Source organism: Schistocerca americana, chromosome 2, assembly GCF_021461395.2.
Source record: "Schistocerca americana isolate TAMUIC-IGC-003095 chromosome 2, iqSchAmer2.1, whole genome shotgun sequence".
Classification (NCBI taxonomy): Eukaryota; Metazoa; Arthropoda; class Insecta; order Orthoptera; family Acrididae; genus Schistocerca; species Schistocerca americana.
The window spans coordinates 254,627,747-254,652,611 of NC_060120.1; the positions used below are offsets into that span (position 1 = coordinate 254,627,747).

The 24,865-nt window shown below is 41.2% G+C and overlaps 1 protein-coding gene across 1 annotated transcript in view; it reads right to left on the bottom strand.

Moving 5' to 3' along the window:
- The window catches only part of LOC124595700 (zinc finger protein with KRAB and SCAN domains 7-like), a 207,970-nt gene that overhangs the window by 101,019 nt on the left and 82,086 nt on the right, over positions 1 to 24,865 (bottom strand). The window contains exons 8-9 of the mRNA XM_047134560.1: positions 16,055 to 16,867; positions 6,693 to 6,877 (exon numbers count right to left, since the gene is read on the bottom strand). Of these exons, the coding sequence (XP_046990516.1) occupies positions 6,693 to 6,877; positions 16,055 to 16,867 (998 nt within the window). The remainder of the gene's footprint in view (positions 1 to 6,692; positions 6,878 to 16,054; positions 16,868 to 24,865) is intronic.

Below are 24,865 nucleotides of genomic sequence, written 5' to 3' on the forward strand. Positions count from 1 at the left end.
TCTTACGATGCATAAGTACACAAACACGTATCAATGCCACAGGGACAGCTCAAAAGCTACTGATGTCAGCGCATACATGATGGCCCACTTTACTTAGTTGGCATGGAACACACGAATGTGCCCCCCGCATGTGCATCCTCCTCCACAGAAGGGCACACAAAGCAGACCACAGGTAATCTGATTGAAGTGTTAGCCCCCAGGTATGATAAGCTGTGGATGCTGTAAAAGCTTCTTTCAGCACTTCTTCTGAATGTATGGTTGTGGTTTGCACTGGGAAATGTCACGCAACAATTCCAGCTTAAAAGAGTTGGGCGCACAAATCATCTTCGAGGTTTCACCCTGTCAATGGATTTTTTAATAGCTGTTGTAACTGTAGGTTCATGGTCTGCTCCGCAGCGAGTTCTTTATAGTTTATAATCTTTACCACCCCACAAATACAAGAAAAGTAGTCAGCCCCAAAATTTTTGGCATGCGGTGAATGTCTGCCACAAACTGGCTCACAAACTTACTATTTTGAAACTGTGTAGGTGAACATTTGTTGCCAACATTCTTAATGCACAGGTAATGGATTTGTACTCTGTACAAATGGCTGCTGCTCGAGATTGTATTGAGGTCAGAAGTACATGACTACCTCGTATATTTGCAACTGTCCCTATATACACACACCCTACTTCTGTGGAGACAACTGCAGCTTTTTAGAGAAAAACTTCAGTGGCTGCCATTGTTGTACTTGTTGGTGGAGTCCTGCAGTGATTGCCAACTCACTTGCATTAACAACTACATGCAGGTATGCATGGGAAACTGGGTGAGCGAGTAACAGTGTCCGCCTTAAGCCTGCCTGGAGGAAACTGAATGCCTTGCCTACTTTGGGTGTCCACTTAACATATCCGTGTCTTGTGAATGCACGCATAGCTCGCGAGGGCATCCGTGAATGGTGTCTGCACAGCAGCCATTGCGGAGAGTTGACGTCGGTAAAAGTTTACTATTCTCTGTCTCGACTGCTGATACTATGTTGGCTTTGCACAGATTGTAACATAACTTTTTCTGCCAATGGGCAAATGCTGTTGGCCAAAATGGTATAGCCCAGGAAGGTAACTTGAGTCTCTCCTATGATGCATTGGTTTTCATGCAACACTACTCCATGGTCAAATGGCAATTGGTGGCATACTATACACAGATGCTGTTCACACACTAGGGGAGTATGCTAAAATGCCATCCAGGCCAATAAGAATGAATAAAAATCAAATAAACAAAAAGATGTGATCACTGCTGACTTTGTCATGTAACTTGTAGCTACAGGCATCTGGTTGTATGCTTCTTAACAGTTCAAGGGCACTAAAAAGCCTTTGCCCTGGCCAGCACACGTGAAGTTTTTTATGTTGGACACTCGATACTCATCGGAGGTTGTTCTTGGGTCTAAAGTCCAGCAAAAAAAATGACCTCCACCAGCCATCTTTCTTATGAAGCAGGAGTAGGAGCAAGCAGTTCAACTAGAGAACAATTCCAGACTGTAAGACTTCCTCAAAAATCACCTTCATCTCTGCCAGCCATTCTGGTGTGATTCTGCATGCATGTAGTAAGACGGGTTGTCCTGGTGCAGAGAAGATGGAGTGCACTGTATTGGCTCGATGCCTTATAGTGAACCTGTACTTGCAACTCGTACGCAGACTTACTTGCAGTCACCAGAAGGGTTCCACGATACAGGTGTACTACGTTACTTTGATGGACTTGTGTTGTCTGTCCTCAGTAGCATACCGTAAGCTCGATGAGCTCTAGCTCCGGATACAGTACTGTTGTCTACTAAGCTTAGTTAAAGTGTCTTCAGCATGCTAGCAAGTCAGTACCTAATACAGGTTCGGAGACATCAGCAACTACAAAGGACCATGTTAATTGACTGGAGAAACCAACATCGATGGTGCAAACTTTGCATATGTAAGAGTTGACTGTGGATTATTAGCTGCCTTCAAGCATGTCTGTACATCTACATCTACAACTATATAGATACTCCGCACACCACCGTATGGTGCGTTGCGGGGGGGTACCTGTACCACTACTAGCCATTTCCTTACCTGTCACACTCACAAATAGAGCAAGGGAAAAATGACTCTCTATATGCTTCCATATGAGCCCTAATTTCTCGTATCTTATCTTTGTGGTCCTTATGCGCAATGTATGTTGGAGGCAGTAGAATCATCCGGCCGTCAGCTTCAAATGCCGGTTCTCTAAATTTTCTCGGTAATGTTTCTCGAAAAGAAAGTCGCCTTCCCTCTAGGGATTCCCATTTAGAGTTCTCGAAGCATCTCCGTAACACTTATGTGTTATTTTAACCTACCGGTAACAAGCAGGCTGATTCTGAACTGCTTCGATGTCTTTCTTCAATCTGACCTGGTACGGATCCCAAATACTCAAGCAGTATTCAAGAATAGATTGCACTGGCATCCTATGGGCAGTTTCCTTTACATGTGAACCACTCTTCCCTAAAATTCTCCCAATAAATAGAAGCCAACCATTCGTCTTCTCTACCACAGTTCTCATATGCTTGTTCCAATTCACATCACTTTGCAATGTTACACCCAGATATAAAAAATAACTTGACTGTGTCAAGCAGGATGCTAGTAATACTGTATCCAAACATTACAGGTTTGTTCTTCCTACTCATACGTATAAGTTACATTTTTCCACATTTAGAGTTAGCAGTCATTCATGTCACCAACTAGAAATTTTGTTTAAGTTGTCTTGTATCTTTCAATGGACACTCAAATTCAACACCTTACTGTACACCGTGGCATCCACACCTTACTGTACACCATGGCATCATCAGCAAACGAATGCAGATTGCTGCCTACCCTGCTCACCAAATCATTTATGTATATAGAGAACAACAGTGATCTTATCACACTTCCCAGGGGCTGTACTGATGATGCCCTTGTCTCCGATGAACACCTGCTGTCGAGGGCAACATACTGGGTTCTATTACTTAAAAAGTCTTCGAGCCACTCACATTTGCGTGAATTTACTCCATATTTTTGTACCTTTGTTAACAGCCTCCAATGGGGCTGTTCAGAAATCTAGGCATACGGAATCTGCTTACTGCCCTTCATCCATAGTTTCCAGTGTATCCTGTGAGGAAAGGGCAAACTGAGTTTCACATGAGCAATGCTTTCTAAAACCATGCTGATTCATGGACATAAACTTCTCAGTCTCAAGAAAGTTTATTCTATTTGAACTAGGAATACGTTCAGGATTCTGCAATGAACAGAAGTTACAGATATTAGTCTGTAATTTCGCAGATCCATTCTTTTACCCTTCTTATATATCAGAGTCATCTGTGCTTTCCTTCCAGTCACTTGTTGTGAGGTTTGTGGCTGACAGGCAGTTTGTTGATGTATGATCCAGCATCTACAAAGAATGTCATGGTAATGTTCCCATCTGACAGATACAGTCTTTTCCATATGGTAGAATGTGTGTTACTGGGCAGGATGCTGATGTTAGCATGTTCTGGTCATCTGAGTAAAGGCACGGTGACTTGCGCTTCACACTGTATCAGTTGAAATGTTTATAATACCAGCATTTCTCATGAGGGCCATCTGCTTTAGTCACGATTCACATGGCAGTGGCATCAGCATATTCCGACTACCGAATCCCTGTCGTCATCGCTGTGTATGCAACTGTCTTGACACAGTTTCCACTGTTCTGTTGTAACTCATTTTCCCTGTCAGTATTTAGCTGCCTGCCGCCTGCACCATTCGCCAAAAGATATGATAGTTCTGTGTAATGAAATACATGGTCACCAATTATGTGGCCTCATAATTCATCCAAATAATTAATTGCTCATAGTCCAGGGGTGTACGGAAGTTCCTCATATTCCAAAAGTAGAAGATACAATGACGTTGCATAAAAGCAAACAAGAACTCCAAAGTGTGTTGACTTTTAAAATACCAAAATTTAATCTGGCTTCTAAAGTTTGTTTTACTATCCCATGGAAAACATTCCTGATCTGTCCAATCTTCCCAGCTGTCTATCTGATACACCAGTATTTTTGAAGACACTGACAATTCTTTACATTCATTGTAAATCAGGGGTGTCCAAGCCGTGGCCCATGGGCTGCATGCAGCAAAAAGCAAGTATCAATGTGGCCCAGGAAGTGAGCATCTATCACACAATTGGTAAAAAAAAAGGTACGTTAAACCTGAAACTCCAACCATATAATGCTATTCTCTCATCAGTCCATTCCAGTCTTAAAATTGCTGCCCGTGTTATAGTTGAGCCCCCAGGGCCTTGTTCTGTAACTGTCTAATCTGTCACACACGCTTGTCTGTTATTTTATGGCTAATTCAGCTGCAACTGCAGAACTAGATATCTGCAGATGTATAACAAAATTAATTTATTGAAATACAAGGAAATTCTGTGTTATTTCTGCATAGTTGTGATAAAGAGCCTTTTTCACAGTAGTTCATGTGGATTGCAATTACTGCCAATGTTTGTTATCTAACAGTATTGTAATTCTACAATGGAAAATCCAAGATGGAATGTAAAAATATTACGAAAAGGATAGTTGCTACTCACCAGTGGAGATGCTGAGTCAAAAATAGGCACAACAAAAAGACTGCCAGAAAATGAGCTTTTGTACAATAAGGCCTTCATCGGAGATAGGACATACATACACACCCTCATGCAAACGCAATCTCTCATACACATGACCACAATCTCTGGGTGCTGTGGCCTCAGCAGGCAGACTCTGCAGTCATGTGTGTATCTGTGACTCAGCATGTCTGCTATAAGGTGAGTAGCAACTACCCTTTTCATAACAGTATTGTTATTCTGTTATAGCAGGTTTAATTCGATACCATATCCATTGCTACAAATAAGAACCAAATTTGAACGCGAACATCTCTATAATGAGCTTTCATGAAGTCTCTCTACTTTTGTATGCAATTTCTATCATGGCAGATGATCAGTGTAAATCAAAATGTGTCAGTACTGCACATGATGGCAGAAGCTGCTTTCCTTGCCCTTAATTGTACTGCATTGCACTGCAGAGGTCATCCTGCTCATTCCCCTCACACCCCACACACCGTAGAGAAAATTCTTCATGCTGTGATTGTACTGTATTGTCTGTATGTGCTATCTGCCCGCAACAACTTGGCCCCTGTCTCTGGTTGGTATTTGTTAGAAGTCATAGTCTTGGAACTACTAACAGTAGATAGCGCTGCATTATTACCAGCATGTCTGATACTGTGACTGAAAATGAGAGGCCACAATTAAGATTCAGTTGCTGTCCACAATTTGAATGATGCCTCACAGGCCTGTTATTTGCAGTGAGTCGCATAAAATAATACAGAATGTGGCCAAATGCTGTGATCAAGGAAATAAATAAGAGTATCGAACTCATTGGTACAGCATACAGCAGCATACACTGAACATAGCAGCAGAATGGTAAAAAGTATTCAGCAGTTTGGTCATAATAATCCAGCCATGTCACCTAGCATTCCAGGCAAGACGAGATGATCTTAATTCAATCCAATTTCTTCATTTAACAGCCCACAGACCGACACCCTATGCAGTACGAGTTACATATTATTAATGTCCAGTGATTACTGTCAAAGCAAGCAAGCACTATTTTAAACACATTCTGATAAATTAGTTTCCCAAATTCAAACTCAAATGTCACATTAATTTTATGATATGTGATTACTTACATATAATTATTAATGAAATTTCATACATAAAATGTTAAATTAATTCCATCGTGCCTTTTTAGAATAAAGAATCATTAATTAAGAAATTATCTTTTTTCCCCCCTCACTTAGCAGTTATTTTGTTAGTGTTAAGTATATTAGGTGCACCCCAAAAATATGCTCATTTTCTTCCATGGCCCAGGTAATCTAGAAGGTTGGACACCCTTGATTTAAAATGTTGTAGTCTGTCTGATTTCGATGTAGCTGTCACAACATACATTTTATAACCTGTTTTAACTGTCTTGCTGGTTTTAATTTTCTTATCTTCATTATTTATCAGACTTATTTCTCATTGTCTTAAACTGTCTCCCTTACCAGTGCAATTCCCTATCACTGAACCCTACCAAATGATTACACTCAAGAGTGATTGTTTTTATCCTTTCAAGCCTGAAAATCTATGAAATACTGTTTCCAAGGCAAAAATTCACCTGTTCCCTGATGCACAGCTACTGTAGAAATAAACTTTAAGGAAAATAAACTGTGTTATGCCCAAAGACGACTACATTCTCCCAGTACCATTTCAAACAACAAATATATCTAATTATTTGTTGAGACCACCTGTTGCATTACAACTCTTAGTGACAAACTGCATACTGGCTCCCATCCTGGGTTCTTCAGTCGAAGCTCGACTCTTAGTGGTGCACTGAAATTTCTGCATCACCAATATTTGGCAAAGGTAAAATATCACTCATGTTACTCAAAAAGACACATCAAATATTCACAAAGTGTCAAATATGGTGTGTTTCCTCATTTTCAAAGAGAAACCTAGTCCTTCACTTTCAAGTCAATGTTTACCTCATTTCAGAATTACCATTTCCTTGTTGGATGTTGCACAACACATGGATTTACACAAACAGTACAATGAAACTAAACACTGTTCAGAGGTCAGAAAGAGCACAATTGTTAATGAATTTTTAAACATGGAAGCAAAAGTGCTTTCATAAAATAACTAACCCTGGTAACAAGATGCGTTCTTCTTTAGTAGATGCGGATGAAACAGTTGCCTTCTCATCTTTGTCTGAGTGATCAGAGCTAGTATCTACTTGAGTACTAGATTCACGAGAGCAGGATGACGTGCTGCGACTTGCATGCTGACCCTCTACTGGCCTGCTTTGATTTTCACTGCCAGTTATCTGCTGCTGCAAAAATAATAAATAATGATAATTTTGACTGACATCACGTTACATTACTATAGTAGTTGTTGCATGTGTGTGTGTGTGTGTGTGTGTGTGTGTGTGTGTGTCATCTATTGTTGACAAAGGCCTTAATGGTCAAAAGCTTTATTTATGAGAGTCTTTTTGTTGTGCCCCTCTGTGGCTCAGCATCTCCACTATATGGTAAGCAGCAACTTCTCTTTTCATGATATTGTTGAAGAAATAAAAGTGAAATTTTTATTATTAGATTATAAGTAATGGACTACCTGAGCAAATCATTCAATGAGATATTGTCATGGGATTACACACCTTCCTCTTGTCAGAACCTTACTAACTTCCTACCCTTCACAGCCTAAAACAGCACTCATACTACAATGGCAGGACATGTTTGTGTGTGTGTCAAAATGTTTTGTTCTGGACAAGAATAACAGTAAATGAGGCATACAACTCCAAATTCCACTAGAACTGGAAGCTAACCAAGAAATAAATTTTAATGCAACCAATATGCAGATCTCAATACTTAATTCTATCAACCTCTAGTATACCTCAGTTACAAGTATACAACACTGAATACAAGTGCCGAACACAACATAATCTTCTATGAATTGTGAGCTGCACACCATTATTTTGCTTGTTCAGCAACACTGAAACTTGTTAACGGATGTGTAAATTGTAAAGTTCACTAACTGCACTAGGAATTTTGCAGCATGACATTCTGACACAGACAGTTGGAAAAGGAAATATTTGGCACTGGTAAGTATGTTTCAGTGGATGAGGTGTTTCATAAATTATGCTGACACAAAACTTCTGTGCTGTTTGGTGAGACCTTTCTCTTTACCACTATGTTGACAAAGTTCGAAGCCGAAAATTGCATTTGAAGCGAGTTCTCAAATTTTGTAGCACTATTACAGATAAGGAGATATCTTTCACGGAATTGTGGTGGGAGAGGAGACACAAATAAGAGCGCAATCCAGACAACGTATTTATTTTCATTCTTCAAGCAAATCAAAAACATTTACGCACACCTTCCCAATGAAAAGTGTGGCCCTACTTTAAGTGCAGAAAAAGGTTGTAATTCAGCACTGTCCTTCTCAATGGTCAACATTCATCCATAATGAAGTAGTGATGGAAAGTTTCAAAGAGGAGCTGCCAGATCACCTGTTCTACACTGACTCCCAGACTAAAGCAATTTTTATGCTATGAAAGACTGACCATGATAGCAGTTCTTACAACACAGATGTGTAAGTGTGTGTGTGTGTGTGTGTGTGTGTGTGTGTGTGTGTGTGTGTGTGCGTGCGCGCGTGTACTCAATGTCGATGACAGTACTGTCCTATAAACAAGTAGCTTATGGCTGCACACTGCCATGAGCAATATCTGTTTACTGATGTGGGTACCTTCTGTGAAAACATCATGGCTAAAACCACATCATGATATTAATGTCTTAAGGGCCATCCCATGCCACATGGTCTAATTTCAGAAAAGTTGCTGCATGAACATCACAGGTTTTGTTGAATTTTGTGTGAACATTTGCACATTTCCAGCGAACATTGGTAAAGTTCTGATTTCATCAGTTTAATACTTGCAGAGATGTACCGAACAACAATTGGACATGACAGATTCCTACTCACCACATAGAGGATGCGTTGAGTTGCAGACAGCATAATGAAAAAGACTGCCAAAATACATAGGTTGGAACTTAAATAGTGGCAGTACTGCTGTGGAGACACTATGCAATGGAATCTACTATTGTTGCTAATAGCACTCAATGTTGACATACCTAACTTACCTCCGAGCAAATGGACTCGCCCGTCCCACATCACCGGTGTGCACACAATCGGTGGAAACACAGTCACTTGTGAGCGAGCAGTCTAATGTAATGGTGCCACTACATTTTCGAAACAGGAGCAACGAAGTTGGATCAAGATTGAATGTGTCAGAGGTCGTACAGCACGACAGCATCATCAAGGTCTTCAAGAGGCGTACGGGGAATCAGCAATGCCGGACAGAACAGTGGCACGTTGGGTAAAAGCTTTCAACGAAGGTCAGCGAACTGTGGCAGACATGCATTGGGCAGGATGCCATAGCATCTCTGAAGAAGAAGTGCATGCTGTTGCCACATTAGTGGACAGTGATCGACACCATACGATTCGTGAGCTCGCCCACGAAACCGGATTAGCGCATATGACTGTGATTCGCATACTGAAGGAACACCTGAGCATGCGAAATATTGCATCATGGGGGGTTCCGTATGACTTGACGGAAAGGCAGGAATGAATGCATTACGATGCTGCTCAGATGCACTTGGAGCGCTATGAGTGTGAAGGAGAGGCTTTCTTACACCGTATCGTAACACTGGATGAGAGATGGGCCACTTCGTACAAGCCGAAACTGAAATGCCAATCCATCGAATGGCATCATTATGGGTCGTCGCGAAAGTCGAAAGTGCGTCAAAGCCCCAGTATGGCGATTCTCGTATACGACTGTGATAGTGTTATCCTAATGCATTACATTCCTCCACGGCAGACTGTCAATGCACAGTATTACAGTTCGTTTCTGGAGTATCACCTGCGACCAGCTTTGCTAAAGAAGTGGTGACACTTTCTGCACAACCCACCCATCATTTTGCATGACACTGCGTGGGCACATACAGCGCAAGCTGTGGCTGCCCTGTTTGGTCAGTGGGACTGGAAAGTACTGTACCATCCACCATCCTTCCCGGACTTAAGTCCTCGTTACTTTGATTTGATTCCGAAGATGAAAGATTCGCTTCAGAACTGTTCCAGATTCGACAGGCAGTGGACCGCTCCATTCGCACCATCAACAGAACAGGCTCTGCTAACGGTATATTATGCCTTCCACATTGCTGGCAACGGATTCTACACAACGCTGGTGACTATTTTGAAGGACAGTAACAGGTGCAAACATATAACTCTTTCGTATCAGTTGTGAATAAATAGTTGCCACTGTTTAAGTTCCAACCCTAGTATTAAGGCTTTCGGACAAAGTCCTTCTTCTGCAGTAGAAAACGCGCACACATTCACACAAGTACAACTCGCATACAGATGGCCACTGTCTCAGAGCGCTGGAGCTGGACTGTGACTGTGTCTGACAAAGTAGCTATCTTTTGGTCCTGAAATGAGAAATGTCCTTCCCACTATCCACCCCACCTATCCCAGATGGGTATTCTGCCACCCACTGAATGTAAGCAATATCCTTGTCTACAGCTACTCCAATTCTGCTCCAAATGCCTCGCTGCAAGAGCACATATCCCTGCAACAGATCCATAAAAAAGACCTGTCCCATACATCCTCCAACTACCACCTACTCAGTCCTGTCACAGGCATCCCCCCTCCCTATCATAGGCAGGGCCACCTGTGAAATTAGCGAACTAAGTTGCAACCACGGTGCAGATTTCTACATGGGCCTGACACCTAACAAGCTGTCTGGCTGCAGGAATTGTCACTGTCAAACTATGGCCAAGAGACAACTGGACCACCCAGTTGCTAAACGCAACACTTAACATGATGCGCTTCACTTTAATGACTGCTTCGCAGCCTGTGCAGTCAGGATTCCTACTACCAACATCTGCTTTTCTGAACTATGCATATGGGAACACTCTTTACGACATATCCTGTGCCCTGAGACAGTGGCCGTGTGTGTGTGTGTGTGTGTGTGTGTGTGTGTGTGTGTGTGTGTGTGTAGGTGGAGGGGGGAGGGGGGGGGGGGGATGCCGTGCATGTATTTTCGACTGCCGAAGAAGGGCTTTATACAAAAGCTTTAATATTTTAGCAGTCTTTATCTTTGTGCTGTCTACAACTCAACACCTTCTCTATGTGGTGAGTTGCAATCCATCCTTTCCATGTTGTTGTTGTTCCATCCTGGACTTTCCACTATTAGAGATATAGTCATTTGTCTGATCCTGTAGTGCAGCTTCCAACAGTGCCTGCCCCCCTCTCCTACCCTCTTCCACCACACCCGAGTTATCTGCAACTTTGAGACCCAACATTTCCAGCAATATTTTCTTGGAAAAAAACTAAGCAATATTGTACAACTTGTTGCCTTTTCTTACATGGAACAGTAAAACAGATTTAATGAGCAATTTTCATGCAGATAATACGAATCTCAGTCATCCTGGAGGGGTGGGGCTGACCGCTTGAAAAACTAATACGACATTTAGCTTTTTATATCTATGGAAGTGAGTGCAGAATAACCCTGACACTTTTCTTGTGATAATTGAGCAACACCAGGTCTTTGAATATAAAATTTGATTCTCCGATTGGTTTCCAATAGTTTACAAATTAGGGGTAAAGCTCAAACTCTTCTAAACCACCTTTTAAACCAGATTTTGTTTTGCAGTGTGAGCATATAAGGGTCTAAAACATGACAACTATGTAAAGGCACAGTGAAAAATACAACCATATTCTGCTGGTACTGAAATTAAAACTGGCTTTTTTAAATGTTCTATAGCAGTTTCATACTCTCTGGAGACGGTAATATAAAACATCCTGATGAACAGGAAGTGATTTTGAGTCAGAAGAACTTGAAAAAGCACAAAAACAATGAATGTATTTTGTCATGACTCTTGACATATTTCAACCAGTTTTTCTGCTGTAATAACTGCATAATCAAACTAGTTATAAACTCGAAGGCACTGAAGGTCATAGTAGTAAAATTGTTGCAGAACAGCTGCAACACACATTCTATAAGCTGCTTTCAAGAGCAATCTGACAGATTTTTTTTTATTATATATTTTTTTTAACATATTCATATTAATGAGAATTTTGAATGGCTTTTTGTTTTGAGATGTGCTACTTTAATTCCAGTCTAAAGTATAGCATATTTTCTGTTTGCATAGCAAACTGATGAAAAATAGTATAAATGAACAATATTATGGAAAGGATAGACTGCTAATCACTGTAAAGATGACCCATGGAGTTACGGACAGGTAACAATGAAAAGACTTACATATAAGCTTTCAGCCAAAGCCTTCTTCAGAAAAATGGAAAAAAAAACAAAACCACACACACACACACACACACACACACACACTCCAGCACATCTCACACACACGATTGCTAGATCCAACCAGTCTGGCTGGAAGTAGCAGCCAAGTGCATGTGAGGTGTGGTTGCTTGTGTGAATGTATGTGCTTTTCTCTTTCTTTTGAAGAATGCTCTGGCCGAAAGCTTATATGTAACAGTTTGAAAGTATATAAATGTGTTGTTAAGGTCCATGGTGGCTTAATCAGTAATGGAAAATTAGTGTCCCCACCACAATGGGGGTCATGCCTGAAGCTGTGCAATGGAAGCTGTTGTGGGTTTCTTTACCACAGGATTCCAATCCTGACAAGGGTTTGTTTCCACAGTGTCTCAAGCCAGATGATAAGTTTCTTTTGGTATACAAGACCAAAGCTAGAAGAACTTTTTTTTAGGACCTTCAGCTTTTGTTTACTCTGAGCTATCCAATTGTTTTTAGAGGTTTCAGTAATTAGCTGTTGGATGTCACAAGGAAAACTCTACTGCCAGCAGACACTGGCAATTATGGAGCTCCAATAACTGCCATAATATGCTGTTCTGGAACACAGCACTTTTCACTCAGTGATGGCCAATAAAACGGATTTGCTGGGCCATATGGATGCATAATACTTATTAAAGCAGCATCCTGCTCTGTGGAAGCCTTACGTAAGTTTCCAATTCACTACATTTTCTTATAATGTATGCAGCATATTGTTGTGATTGGAGGTCCAATGTTGTGTACTTTTCACTGTCACTAATTTTGGCCAGACAAGAGAATGCATCATTTGAAATTCTGCTAACCTAATTGTTGTTTCATCACTTGAAGAAGGAAAAAAGAACATTATATTTTACAGTGCCTGCTAAAGTATGCCCATGTTTGAACCTCTCTTCTAGTGACACTTTATTTTCTTCAATTTCTTCTTTGCCAGCGAAAGAAAATTTAATCGCATTAATTCTTTCAGTGCAGAAGTGAAACAAATATATAGGAGTAAGGGTCCGATTGTTAATTGGCCCTTGAGAGCTTGTTCTAGCTGTTAATCACTTTGCTGTACCTCCAATCCCATCAGTGACTTTCTATGGCTTGTGCAAAACACTACATTCTGTCATCTTTCATGAACGCACAAACTGAGAATGTTATTGAAAGTTTTGCACTAGGGGATGTAGCCATCACTAAAGTTATGGATTTGGGAAATCTGAGCATACTATGTTGTTATGTATTTCATCAGCTCCTTGACAAAAACCATGAACAATAATTGTTCCATGTCACAGACAATGGAAAAACCTCATAGATTCCACCTTCTAGTTGTGAGGAAAATAGACGAGAAATGGACGGAACGATGATCAACTATTTTCTCCGTGGGAACGTTGCACTGCATCCTGAACAACAAATGAATAATTTTCAGCAACAGACATTTGGATAAGCTTATTTTCCTTTAGATCAAATTGAAAGGCTTGAAGACACGGTTCAAACTAAGGCAATATGATATGTGATACAATATGAAATGCGAGAAATGATACAACCCGCATTGGCGGAGCTCACAGAAACACATTGGAAGTGATATAACTGGTTCACACTGGAACGAGAGTTATAAAACATCGATACATGTCTCTATCACCTCGCCTGGTGCAACATGGCATGCTCGTTGCTCCACCCAACTTTTATCATATGATAACGGGGATGGAAATTTCAAGTTGTCATATGTACCTAAAGGAAAACTGTTTCACATAAATAAAGCTAAACTATGTCCATCTCTGTAGTTAGTTTCTCAGTTAAACTTTCACTTCTAGCACCAAAAATTAAAAACCACTGTTTTGGGTCTTGTGCGCATTCCTCACAATGCAATCTTCCTCATTCTACACTCCTGGAAATGGAAAAAAGAACACATTGACACCGGTGTGTCAGACCCACCATACTTGCTCCAGACACTGCGAGAGGGCTGTACAAGCAATGATCACACGCACGGCACAGCGGACACACCAGAAACCGCGGTGTTGGCCGTCGAATGGCGCCAGCTGCGCAGCATTTGTGCACCGCCGCCGTCAGTGTCAGCCAGTTTGCCGTGGCATACGGAGCTCCATCGCAGTCTTTAACACTGGTAGCATGCCGCGACAGCGTGGACGTGAACCGTATGTGCAGTTGACGGACTTTGAGCGAGGGCGTATAGTGGGCATGCGGGAGGCCGGGTGGACGTGCCGCCGAATTGCTCAACACGTGGGGCGTGAGGTCTCCACAGTACATCGATGTTGTCGCCAGTGGTCGGCGGAAGGTGCACGTGCCCGTCGACCTGGGACCGGACCGCAGCGACGCACGGATGCACGCCAAGACCGTAGGATCCTACGCAGTGCCGTAGGGGACCGCACCGCCACTTCCCAGCAAATTAGGGACACTGTTGCTCCTGGGGTATCGGCGAGGACCATTCGCAACCGTCTCCATGAAGCTGGGCTACGGTCCCGCACACCGTTAGGTCGTCTTCCGCTCACGCCCCAACATCGTGCAGCCCGCCTCCAGTGGTGTCGCGACAGGCGTGAATGGAGGGACGAATGGAGACGTGTCGTCTTCAGCGATGAGAGTCGCTTCTGCCTTGGTGCCAATGATGGTCGTATGCGTGTTTGGCGCCGTGCAGGTGAGCGCCACAATCAGGACTGCATACGACCGAGGCACACAGGGCCAACACCTGGCATCATGATGTGGGGAGCGATCTCCTACACTGGCCGTACACCACTGGTGATCGTCGAGGGGACACTGAATAGTGCACGGTACATCCAAACCGTCATCGAACCCATCGTTCTACCATCCTAGACCGGCAAGGGAACTTGCTGTTCCAACAGGACAATGCACGTCCGCATGTATCCCGTGCCACCCAACGTGCTCTAGAAGGTGTAAGTCAACTACCCTGGCCAGCAAGATCTCCGGATCTGTCCCCCATTGAGCATGTTTGGGACTGGATGAAGCGTCGTCTCACGCGGTCTGCACGTCCAGCACGAACGCTGGTCCAACTGAGGCGCCAGGTGGAAATGGCATGGCAAGCCGTTCCACAGGACTACATCCAGCATCTCTACGATCGTCTCCATGGGAGAATAGCAGCCTGCATTGCTGCGAAAGGTGGATATACACTGTACTAGTGCCGACATTGTGCATGCTCTGTTGCCTGTGTCTATGTGCCTGTGGTTCTGTCAGTGTGATCATGTGATGTATCTGACCCCAGGAATGTGTCAATAAAGTTTCCCCTTCCTGGGACAATGAATTCACGGTGTTCTTATTTCAATTTCCAGGAGTGTATTTTGAGGATTAGGTGTGATATAATAGTCTGGTATTACAGCTTGATAATGAACTGGTTTTCTTTTGGTTTTCTTTATGCTATTGCCAATAGTTGTTGTGATATTAGGGTAACACCGTTTGAAGAAGATCTTTTTAATCAATTTGCAAAAAAGCTCTTTTCTATGGGATTGCACAATGACATTGTACTTTGTTTTTTAGCCTTACATACTGGCATTTGCAAAACCAAATCTCATTTTAGGTGGTTTAGAATAAGGTTTTTCTAATGAAAATGGTTTAGAAGTTTTCGCAGAAAATACGTTTTTATAAAAGTGGGCTGAAACTATCTGTATTTGATGTTTTTACAAAAATTGTCAGCTTTTCCCCAATTTGTGAACTTTTTGGCAAGCAGGAGGGAAAGTTGCCAAAAACTCGGAGGTACAATATCGAAAGCTGTGTTACAGAAAAATACAATAAAATAAAAACAAGTGACTATATCTCTGCAAGTATTGAAGAAAGATTGCGAAACTTTGCCAATGTTCACTGGGACCATGTAGTAATACTCGCAAAAAATTTCATCAAAATAGACTAGGGTTGTGTGGGAACTTCTAGAGCACTTGGCGTGGAATGACTCTTAATCACTCTTTAATTACATGGGTAAGAAGGATGATGGTGCACACAGTTACTCAAAATTAAGGGTACTTACTTTTCAAGCACTATTTTATTTTGCAATCTAGGGCACACTGAAAAAAAAAAAGACTAGAATAAAAGAAATATCAAACAGCTCTGTTTATGAAACTACCATATCTAGTTTGTCCTGCCAATCCTCCTTTTAGACAATTTAAACTTTTTTGGCTCATTGGATCACCAAAGAAAAGTATTCTTGTTTACCTGCTGTTGCTTTGGCTGGGATGATGACTGCTGCTGCTGCGGCTGATGTCCTTGTTGTGACTGCTGATGTAATGGTTGTTGTGGTAATTGCTGTTGCAGCTGCTGTGCTTGTTGCTGCTGTTGAGCTTGATGAGGTGGCTGTTGTGTCTGCTGCTGCTGCTGCTGCTGCTGCTGGCCCTGCGGTTGTTGTGGGTGTGTTTGGTGTGAGTGACACATTTGTTCCGCATGTATTGGTTGCTGTTGCTGATGTTGTGGAACATGCTGCTGAAGTGTTTGTGTCTGCTGTTGCTGCTGGTGGTGAGGCTGGTGTGATTGCTGTGGGGCCTGCTGATGTGACTGCTGTTGCTGGTGCATCTGGGAAGTCTGCTGTTGGTGGCCTTGGGGCAGAGACGCTGCTGGAGGTGGCTGGGAAGGTGGAGGTGGTTGGTGTGCTTGCCTCTGCTGTGAAGCCTGATGGTGTAAGTGCAATTGCTGCTGCTGTTGTTGATTCTGAAGCTGTGGTGATGGGGTCTGGTGTTGCTGCTGTGACTGATGCACTTGTGGCTGTAGAGGGTGATGTTGGATGTGCTGGTTTTGTTGGTGCTGCTGGTGTTGTGGTGGAGCTGGATGTGGCTGTTGCTGCGGCTGCTGCTGCTGGTGTTGTTGTTGTTGTTGTTGTTGTTGCTGCTGAGTTTGCTGCAACTGTTGCTGCTGATGATGCTGTTGTAATTGCTGAGAGATATGTAAGGCAATTGCCTGTTGCTGGGCTACTAACTGTTCACTGTGTGGCTGTGTGACTGAATTAGTGTTTACCAACTGAAGGTCACACTGCACCTGTAAACAACCAATTTGTTTAAAACACTGGAGGGAATGGGTTAGATCTGGTAGGAAGCATCAAAACCATTCTTTTATTATATATGACAAATTATATGGATGAAAAGAGACACTAAAAATAATGTTAAGGGATGCAAATATTTATTTCTTATGCTCATTTTCAATAGTACTGTAAGCATGACACAGTGCTTTATTCTCTGTATGACACTTGGTAATTTTCCACGGTACAAGTCTACATAACTTGTGAGGTGGTAGGAATCTAGAAATGAGTTCTGAAGATTGGTGGCAATGTGACAAAATCACAAGTAGTCGTAGTTACTAGCTTGCCACCTAAGCTCTTGATGTTTACTCAGTTGTTCCTCTTTTGTCCCCATAGTTTTCTTCCCTCCCAACAGTACCATACGAGACAGCCTGCATAGGAAATAACACTAATATATACTTTCTTTGCGGTGTTCAGCTACAATCATGGTGGTGAAAAAATATTTCATTGCCCATATTTGGCCAGAATGTGGAAGAAAACAAAGACCATGACATTAGACAAAAACCAGAATCACAGATTGGGCAAGGAATTTGACATGTGTATATCAAGGGTTCTTCCTAGAATTTGCCTTAAGTAATTATGGGAAATCGGTGAAAATATAAATTTGGCATGGCTGCCTGGGATCTGAATTATTGTCCTCCTGAATACGAGTCTTGTATCTTAATTGTTGGGTCAATGGCCTCTAAGAAGTGGAAGAGAGGTGGTAGTGTAAAATTCCTGATCAGTAGACATTTCTTTGAAGTCCTGGGCTACTTCCAAACCTCTCTGTAGTGTGTTATGGAGTGACAGAATGTGGCACCGATGATGGTGATTCAATTGATGTAAGTACACTGACTGCCTCAACGCTGTTCAAGGGAACTAGGTCACGTGCCAGCAGCAGATTTCACCATCCCCTTAATCTGACTCTCAGTAACAACTCAACCACAACACTACATTACACAGGTACTTCTCACTGTCACCTACGTGCAGCAAGTTACAATACACACGTCTCAACTCCTCTCCGCTTCCCTTTCATCCTTTCATCCCCCCCCCCCCCCCCCCAATCCACTGGGCACTTCGCCTAGTAGCCCTGTCCTGGCACCTCTATTTCCCGTGCTCCACCAAACAGATTCCACTTCTCCTCTGTTCCCTGCTGTCCCTGCCCCTTTCCCGACCTGCTCCTGATTGTTACATCAGTTTCACACATTCCTGTTGCATTCTGGCCACAGTAGCCGGAGATAGCGGTTGTATGTGTGTTGTGTGTGCTTGCTTGTGTGAATGTGTGTGCCTTTTTCTTTTCTGTAGAAGTCTTTTGCCGACAGCTTATACATAACAGTCTTTTTGTCATCCCTGTCACCAACTCAATGTCTCATCTTTACAGTGAGTACCAATCCATCCTTTTCATAACATTGAATTGACATATTTTTTCCCCACATACAAGGCTGAATACATGGGAGAAAAAGTGCTTACTCTACCATGATATATTTGCTTCATGTCATACAGTGATGAGCACAAATACAGATGTAGTGTCAAGAAGACCAATCTGTTACCAAGAAAGTATATCAAGATTAAATGTGTGTCAGGTTGAAGACCAGGTAGCAACGCAACAGTTCTGATAAGTGTGTATAACTTTTTTACATCAAAGTTATTAAATATGCCGCAATACTGTGGAAGGATATGATGATGATCACCTCTGAGTCTTTTACACAGCAAACAAAGACACAGAGAGGTGAGAATCACTAAGATCAGGTAAGAAGCCTGCCATTGGCGGAAAACCAGAGAGGCAAATTCTAACGGGAACTTTTAATGTTGTTCAATAAACTCTTATACTGCTATAGTTACGATTAAGTAAGAGTGTAATATTTAATTTTAAACAAAGAAAGTAAATTTTAAATTTTCAAGATAATCTGAACCATACAAGAATCTAAAATATCATTGTAAACAAGTAGGGTGAAAGATGACAAACGAGAGTGTTTCATGGTGGTGGCAGAAATGATGGAAGAGATGTGAGAGCGTGTCCTTTGTGAGTCACAAGCATAACACTGCGAGGCTCAGAAGCAACTACGTAAGAGGGCGGGACAGCCAGTACGGGCTCCACAATGCGGCTCGATGACAGAGCATGCGACCCCAGCTCCACCTGGTGCTGCCATAAGAGGTAACACTTACACTGCTGTTTTTGAGACTCCATCAAGAATTACAGGCTGGATCAGCTCTTATTATCTACACTGCCCAAATACTAGTCTCAAGAGTGAAGATGGCTACCACTCACTGCTGCACCTAAAGGAAGGGATTGCCCCAGTATTGTGAAAGGACCCATGTAGATTCAAAGACTTGTCGAAGAACATTTTGTTAGTTGACTTAACACTGTAGTGATGGTTCAAAATTGCTTTTGCATTTCTGCTGATAATATATCATTCAGAAGAAATATTTGAACTAGTGACTTTTTATCTCCGTCCTCAAATTACTGAAATTTTACATTAAAAGCTTTCTTCCTAAACATTAAATGGGGAACAATATTAGAGTAGGCAAGGAGCTACCTGACACCAACTCACCAAAACTGGAGTTATGTAGACATCACAAACAAATGAACTTTCTGACTATCTAGAATTGTGAAAGAAGAACTGCACATCACAAACTTAACTGACTTAAATACCTCTCCCCCGACTAATTCTGTCACTGCTGTGGCTTTTTGCTGGAGTGATAAACATTAATTTCTTGCAGTAGTATTTCAACAGTAAAATTACTAAGACCTTTTATACTTTCTTTCATTTCATCCAGGTACATGTGGCCTCAGGTTCTTCCACGAAGTTGAGGACAATCTTTCAGCATTATTGTCCAGTGCATTGCGTTCAGAAGTAGGGGTATTAACATAAAAATATTTACTTGGTGACAAGGCCACCATAACTGAATGTAGTGCATTGTGTATTAGACGATGTAATTTAAAAACATTACTATGTATATGCCTACTATAAAACGTTACTTATTTTGCTTTTGCAGATGCTTTATGTTTCCAAAAAATCAATCACTAAACCAAGGATACGAAATGGTTCAAGATTGACTTCCTACAAAAAGAGCAAACAAAACACTGAATGCATGTACTGTAGTGCAGGGAAACTCATTACAGCCAAAGGATTCTTTTGCAGTATTACTCTGTGAACTGCAACAATATCATGAGAAGGAAAATTGCCACTCACCATATAGCAGAGATGCTGAGCCACACATAGGCATAACAAAAAGACATTGGCCTTCGTCGCCCCCCCCCCCCCCCCACACACACACACACACACATACATACACAGACTACTGCAGTCTCAGGCAACTGGTGAGTTGCGTTTGCGCGTGTGTGTGTGTGTGTGTGTGTGTGTGTGTGTGTGTGTGTGTGTGTGTGTGTGTGTGTGTGCGTGCGTATGTGTGTGTATTGTTGACGAATTTGTGAAAGTCTTTTTGTTGTGCCTATCTGTGACCCTGCATCTCCGCTATATGGTGAGTAGCAACTTTCCTTTTCATAATATTGTTACATTCCAACCTGGATTTTCCATTGTATGTATATTGTAACAATTTTAATTAATTCTACCATTAAAACAAGTTGACGACTTCATACATCTTGAAAGTACAACAAACTGAAGAAACACTTAGGAAGTCGATGAGAGAGGGGTGCAAACAGTAGTATTTCTGAGAAGTGTCAGGAGCTTGGTGTGGACGTCCCATATAAGATCATGGAAATTACGTGCCTAATTTACTATGTGCCTGTCTTGACCCACATTTCTGAAACCTGGACAATGAAGAAATGGGGTTTAAGCAAGATAAAGGCATGTGAAATGAAACTGCACCCACAAGAGAGGCAGCAACAAGGATGGGAAGAATAAGAAATGAAGAGATCAAGAATATGGTAAAGGATATACCTTTACAGGAGCAAATAGAATCAGAAAGGCTTAAGTGAAATGCGCGAACTGAGGCTTCTAGGCAGAAGATCAATGTATATTTGGCTTAAGAGGAGTGGTGGAGAGGAAATGATGGGTATAAACTGATGTCCACATGGCTTCTGCTGCTGCTGCTGCAGCTGGTGGATACAGAAAATGGAAGGGCTAATGTTCAAAACATACCTGGCAAGCAGCTGGAAACTCTCCTTGATAGTGCTGTTTACTCAAAACTGTTCTCCATTAGCTTTCACTTCTAAAAGCAGCCATCATATTATACATAAAAAAACTGATCATGAATTGATGCTTTTCAATCAGCTGGGTGATACCCAGATATATACTTCTAAACATATTGGAGAAATGATAGAGGCCAATGGTTACAACAATTTCTTTCATGTTTCAACTATCAGGTGAAACTTCCACATAAGGCAAATTAATAAAATCCTCAACTCATACAAATCTGTTTATCAGAGACAGAGTGAGCAATGGTAGTAGCAGCCTTGGTTGAAGTAACGCATGCCAGAGGGATTATACAACCCCCCCCCCCCCCCCTATCCCAATCTTGCTCCTCTGCCAGAGCAGAAGGTGGAGAATGGGGGCTATTGGTCTACTGAAAGATTAAAAATAAACTCACACTTCTTTCCTGCTAAGTCTAATTAGGTGGACTACAAAGAGATGAATATACCCAACTCACTGCACAGCACCACAGTTGGAGCTGCCACAACAAAGTTTTTATTGCCTAATGACCTTATTGTTCAATTTCCATCTTGAAAGTGTATAGAGTAATAACATTTATTTTTGTACCATACACTTTTACATTTATTTATCATCACCTATTGCTGCCTGGAACACATTTGCATGACATTGGATATAATGTGTTTTACGTTAAAATGTCCTTTCAGTTCTCTTAAAAAAAATTAAAGTAGTTTTAATCTAAAAATATCTAGCATCAATGTTGAAAAACCAATTTTTCTCATGAGACATATTTCAAGACTCACTGCTTCCAAACAGTCAGAAGCATACACTGCTAAGCATTGCACTGAGGTTGCAAAACAACATATTTCTAACACTGTCCATTTAAGAACCCGAGGTAGCAGTTGTTACAGTAACTGTTATAAATATTTTAGCATGCAATCACTAACAATTAGGAACACAATCAACGACAACGCATTTTGTGAGTCAAGCTTGCATCATCTTGCTGTCTAAATTAATCCTACATAAAATGCATTTCAAAAGCACTCAAGATCAAAATATAAAACCAAATTTATTCAGACATGAAGTTCTCGTCTTAGTTTAAAAATGGTAAAACCAAATTCCCTGCTCCACTTAACCTCCAAAGTGTTGTTTCCACAAGATAATAAACACTGGTCACATCAGCTGCCTCTCCATGCACCGCTAGTTCGTTAACGTGTTCAGGTCTGACAGACTGCACTGGGCCATCAGCCATTCCGTAACATTGCAAAGATGTGTTATGGGCATGGAGGGACACCATATGAATGGTTATCTGTGGCAGAAGGCATTATCATTCTTGCCAGTGTGTATATTAAGTACATTATCATTATCAAACTTAAGTAGGTGAATTGCTATGTCAGGTTCCTCAAGCAGGTCGAGTTTCCTTCCTTTGATAAACGGTGCAGAGAATCTGGTGTCGCCATTTTTAAAGTAAGACAAGGACTTCATGTCCAAAAATTTCTATTTGTTTTTATATTTTTACCTTGAGTGTTTCTGAAGTGCATTTTATGTAGGATTAATTTAGACACCCAGGAAGTAGGAACTTGATTCTGAAACTTGTTACTGTGGATTGTGTCCCTAATATTAGTAGCTGAATGCTAAAATATTTATAAATAAAATAAAATAATTTTAACAGCAATGCAATAAAGGTCACATAAATGTCTCTGATGAATACATATTACTGTTCTAACCATCAGTTTAACAAAATGCAATTCAAGTTGAAACTAATTAGTTGATGATCAAAGCACCACGTCTTGAAAGAACAACATTAAAAACAGTGCTGGTGTGGTAACAGATTATATAGACTTATACAACAATCTTTCAAGTTCTGACAATGACAGTAACAAAGGAGAGATCGTAATGTGATTGCACACTTTCTCGGCATTTTCTAATTATGAAATCTTCCTGGCTGATCAGTCGAGTGGGGGCATCATCTTGTCGCAGCATTTCCACGAGTTCCGTACCTGTCATATTCAGGCAAAGTGATCAGTATGAAACTCACTGAAATGTTGCAACAAGACAATGCCACTACTTGGATGATCACACAAGGTTTTATCACTGAAACACACCAAGAAAGCAGGCAATCACATACACCACTCCTCCATGGGCAGTGTATCTAGCACAGCTACAAGAAGATATCAGTTAACTTTTCGCTGCGAACTGTATTTTCTGCTGAACATAAGTTCGCATCTGTTTAAGCCTGCTCTTAACAGAATTATTAAATGTTGAAGATACGCAGATCATGGTTTTATTGTGATCATTACTTTAAGTGTGCCAAATGAGATAGTAATTATTAACCTTACATACATACAAAAAATCAAAACAATTACAACACACAAAAGCAATGTCCCAAATCAGCCAAAAGTCAGAGTATGCTTTGAACAATGAACAAGCAATAAAAGGTTATGACTAAACACATACTGTTTTACCTGACTATAAAACAACCCTGAATATCAGATGACCCCTTTTTCTAGAAGGCTATTTGAGAAAAATTTATTTTTTAACATATTTTGACTAAATTTTTATTGACTTAAGGTATCTACCCAGAAAGTTATCGTTACAACATATTCTGTACTTATGCCATTTATTGACTGCCTACATTTTGATAACACAACGAGAAATAAACAAAAAGACATTGTTTACATTAATTTTTATCTTCACTGCCTTTTTTGTTTAGTTAGCCTATAGTTTGTAATATCAGTATTTTTAATCATCACCATTACCATCCTAACAAGACAGCTGTGAAACTTATATCTTTGTTGTCACAAATGTTTGGCTGTTTCTTCTGAATATGTAGCTTGTTGTGATTTCTGAGGTTGCAGTTATGGTGAGACCTGAGAACACAGCTGCCGCCCCCCCCCCCCCCCCCAAAAAACCCTTCTGCACTGAAATGAGTATTTTACAATGTCTCTTGCTTCCAAACATATCATCTAATTGCTGCTCTCTCATTGGCTGTGTAGAACCAGCAGCAGACACACCCCCTACATTGAGCATCGACAACATTATTGCAAGAAACATGCAAGTACACTGCTAGCTCCAGTATGGACTTTTAGCAGCTCCTACAAAAATGTATGTTAGTGTTGAGTATTTGTTCAATTTTAAAGTCAATTTGACTCCAAGTATAAATGGACTCAGACAGAATGCAGTTTAAACGTGGATACTCTTAAAAAGCCAAAGTACGCAGTGTAGATTCCCATGGTTGGCAGCATGGTTGCCCGCTCCCCAATCACCTCCCCGCATTCATCTACTTCTCAGCCTAGCTGGTATCACTGTTATCCCTCCATACCTACCGTTAAGTGCTGTGCTTGAGCAAATGTGAAACATGGACTGCTATATCTTCCAGGGTGCAAGTCACATGTAACAGCAGCAACTAATATATATAAAAAAAGCCCGTAATCATGATTCAGTCCCATTCTCAAACTTTCACTTGTCCGACAACCTACTGGTGTCTGTTGATACTACCTCCACAGTGAATCTTTACGCCATAATTTATTCTTGGAGTTACAACTGAAGTCAGTTTAATGTGATTTGTTTCGTATGTTAGACCTTTAATTCTGGATTAATTTTCTCTCTCATTTCATGTGACTGTCTTGTTCTAAAGCTGACAATGTTTTCCCCCAGTATTCTCAGATAAGAAGAGTGACTGAATTTCTCATTTGCAACCTACCTGGTAAACCATTACAGTTTTCCACAAGCAAATAAAATATTGACTTGGGCTGAGACTCAAGTAATGAATTTTGAAGAAAAATATTTTCGCATTTGGACGTTACCTTTACTTAAAAAGCAGCTTAACTTTATGTAAAGGGTATATTTTATTGCAAACCATAGCTG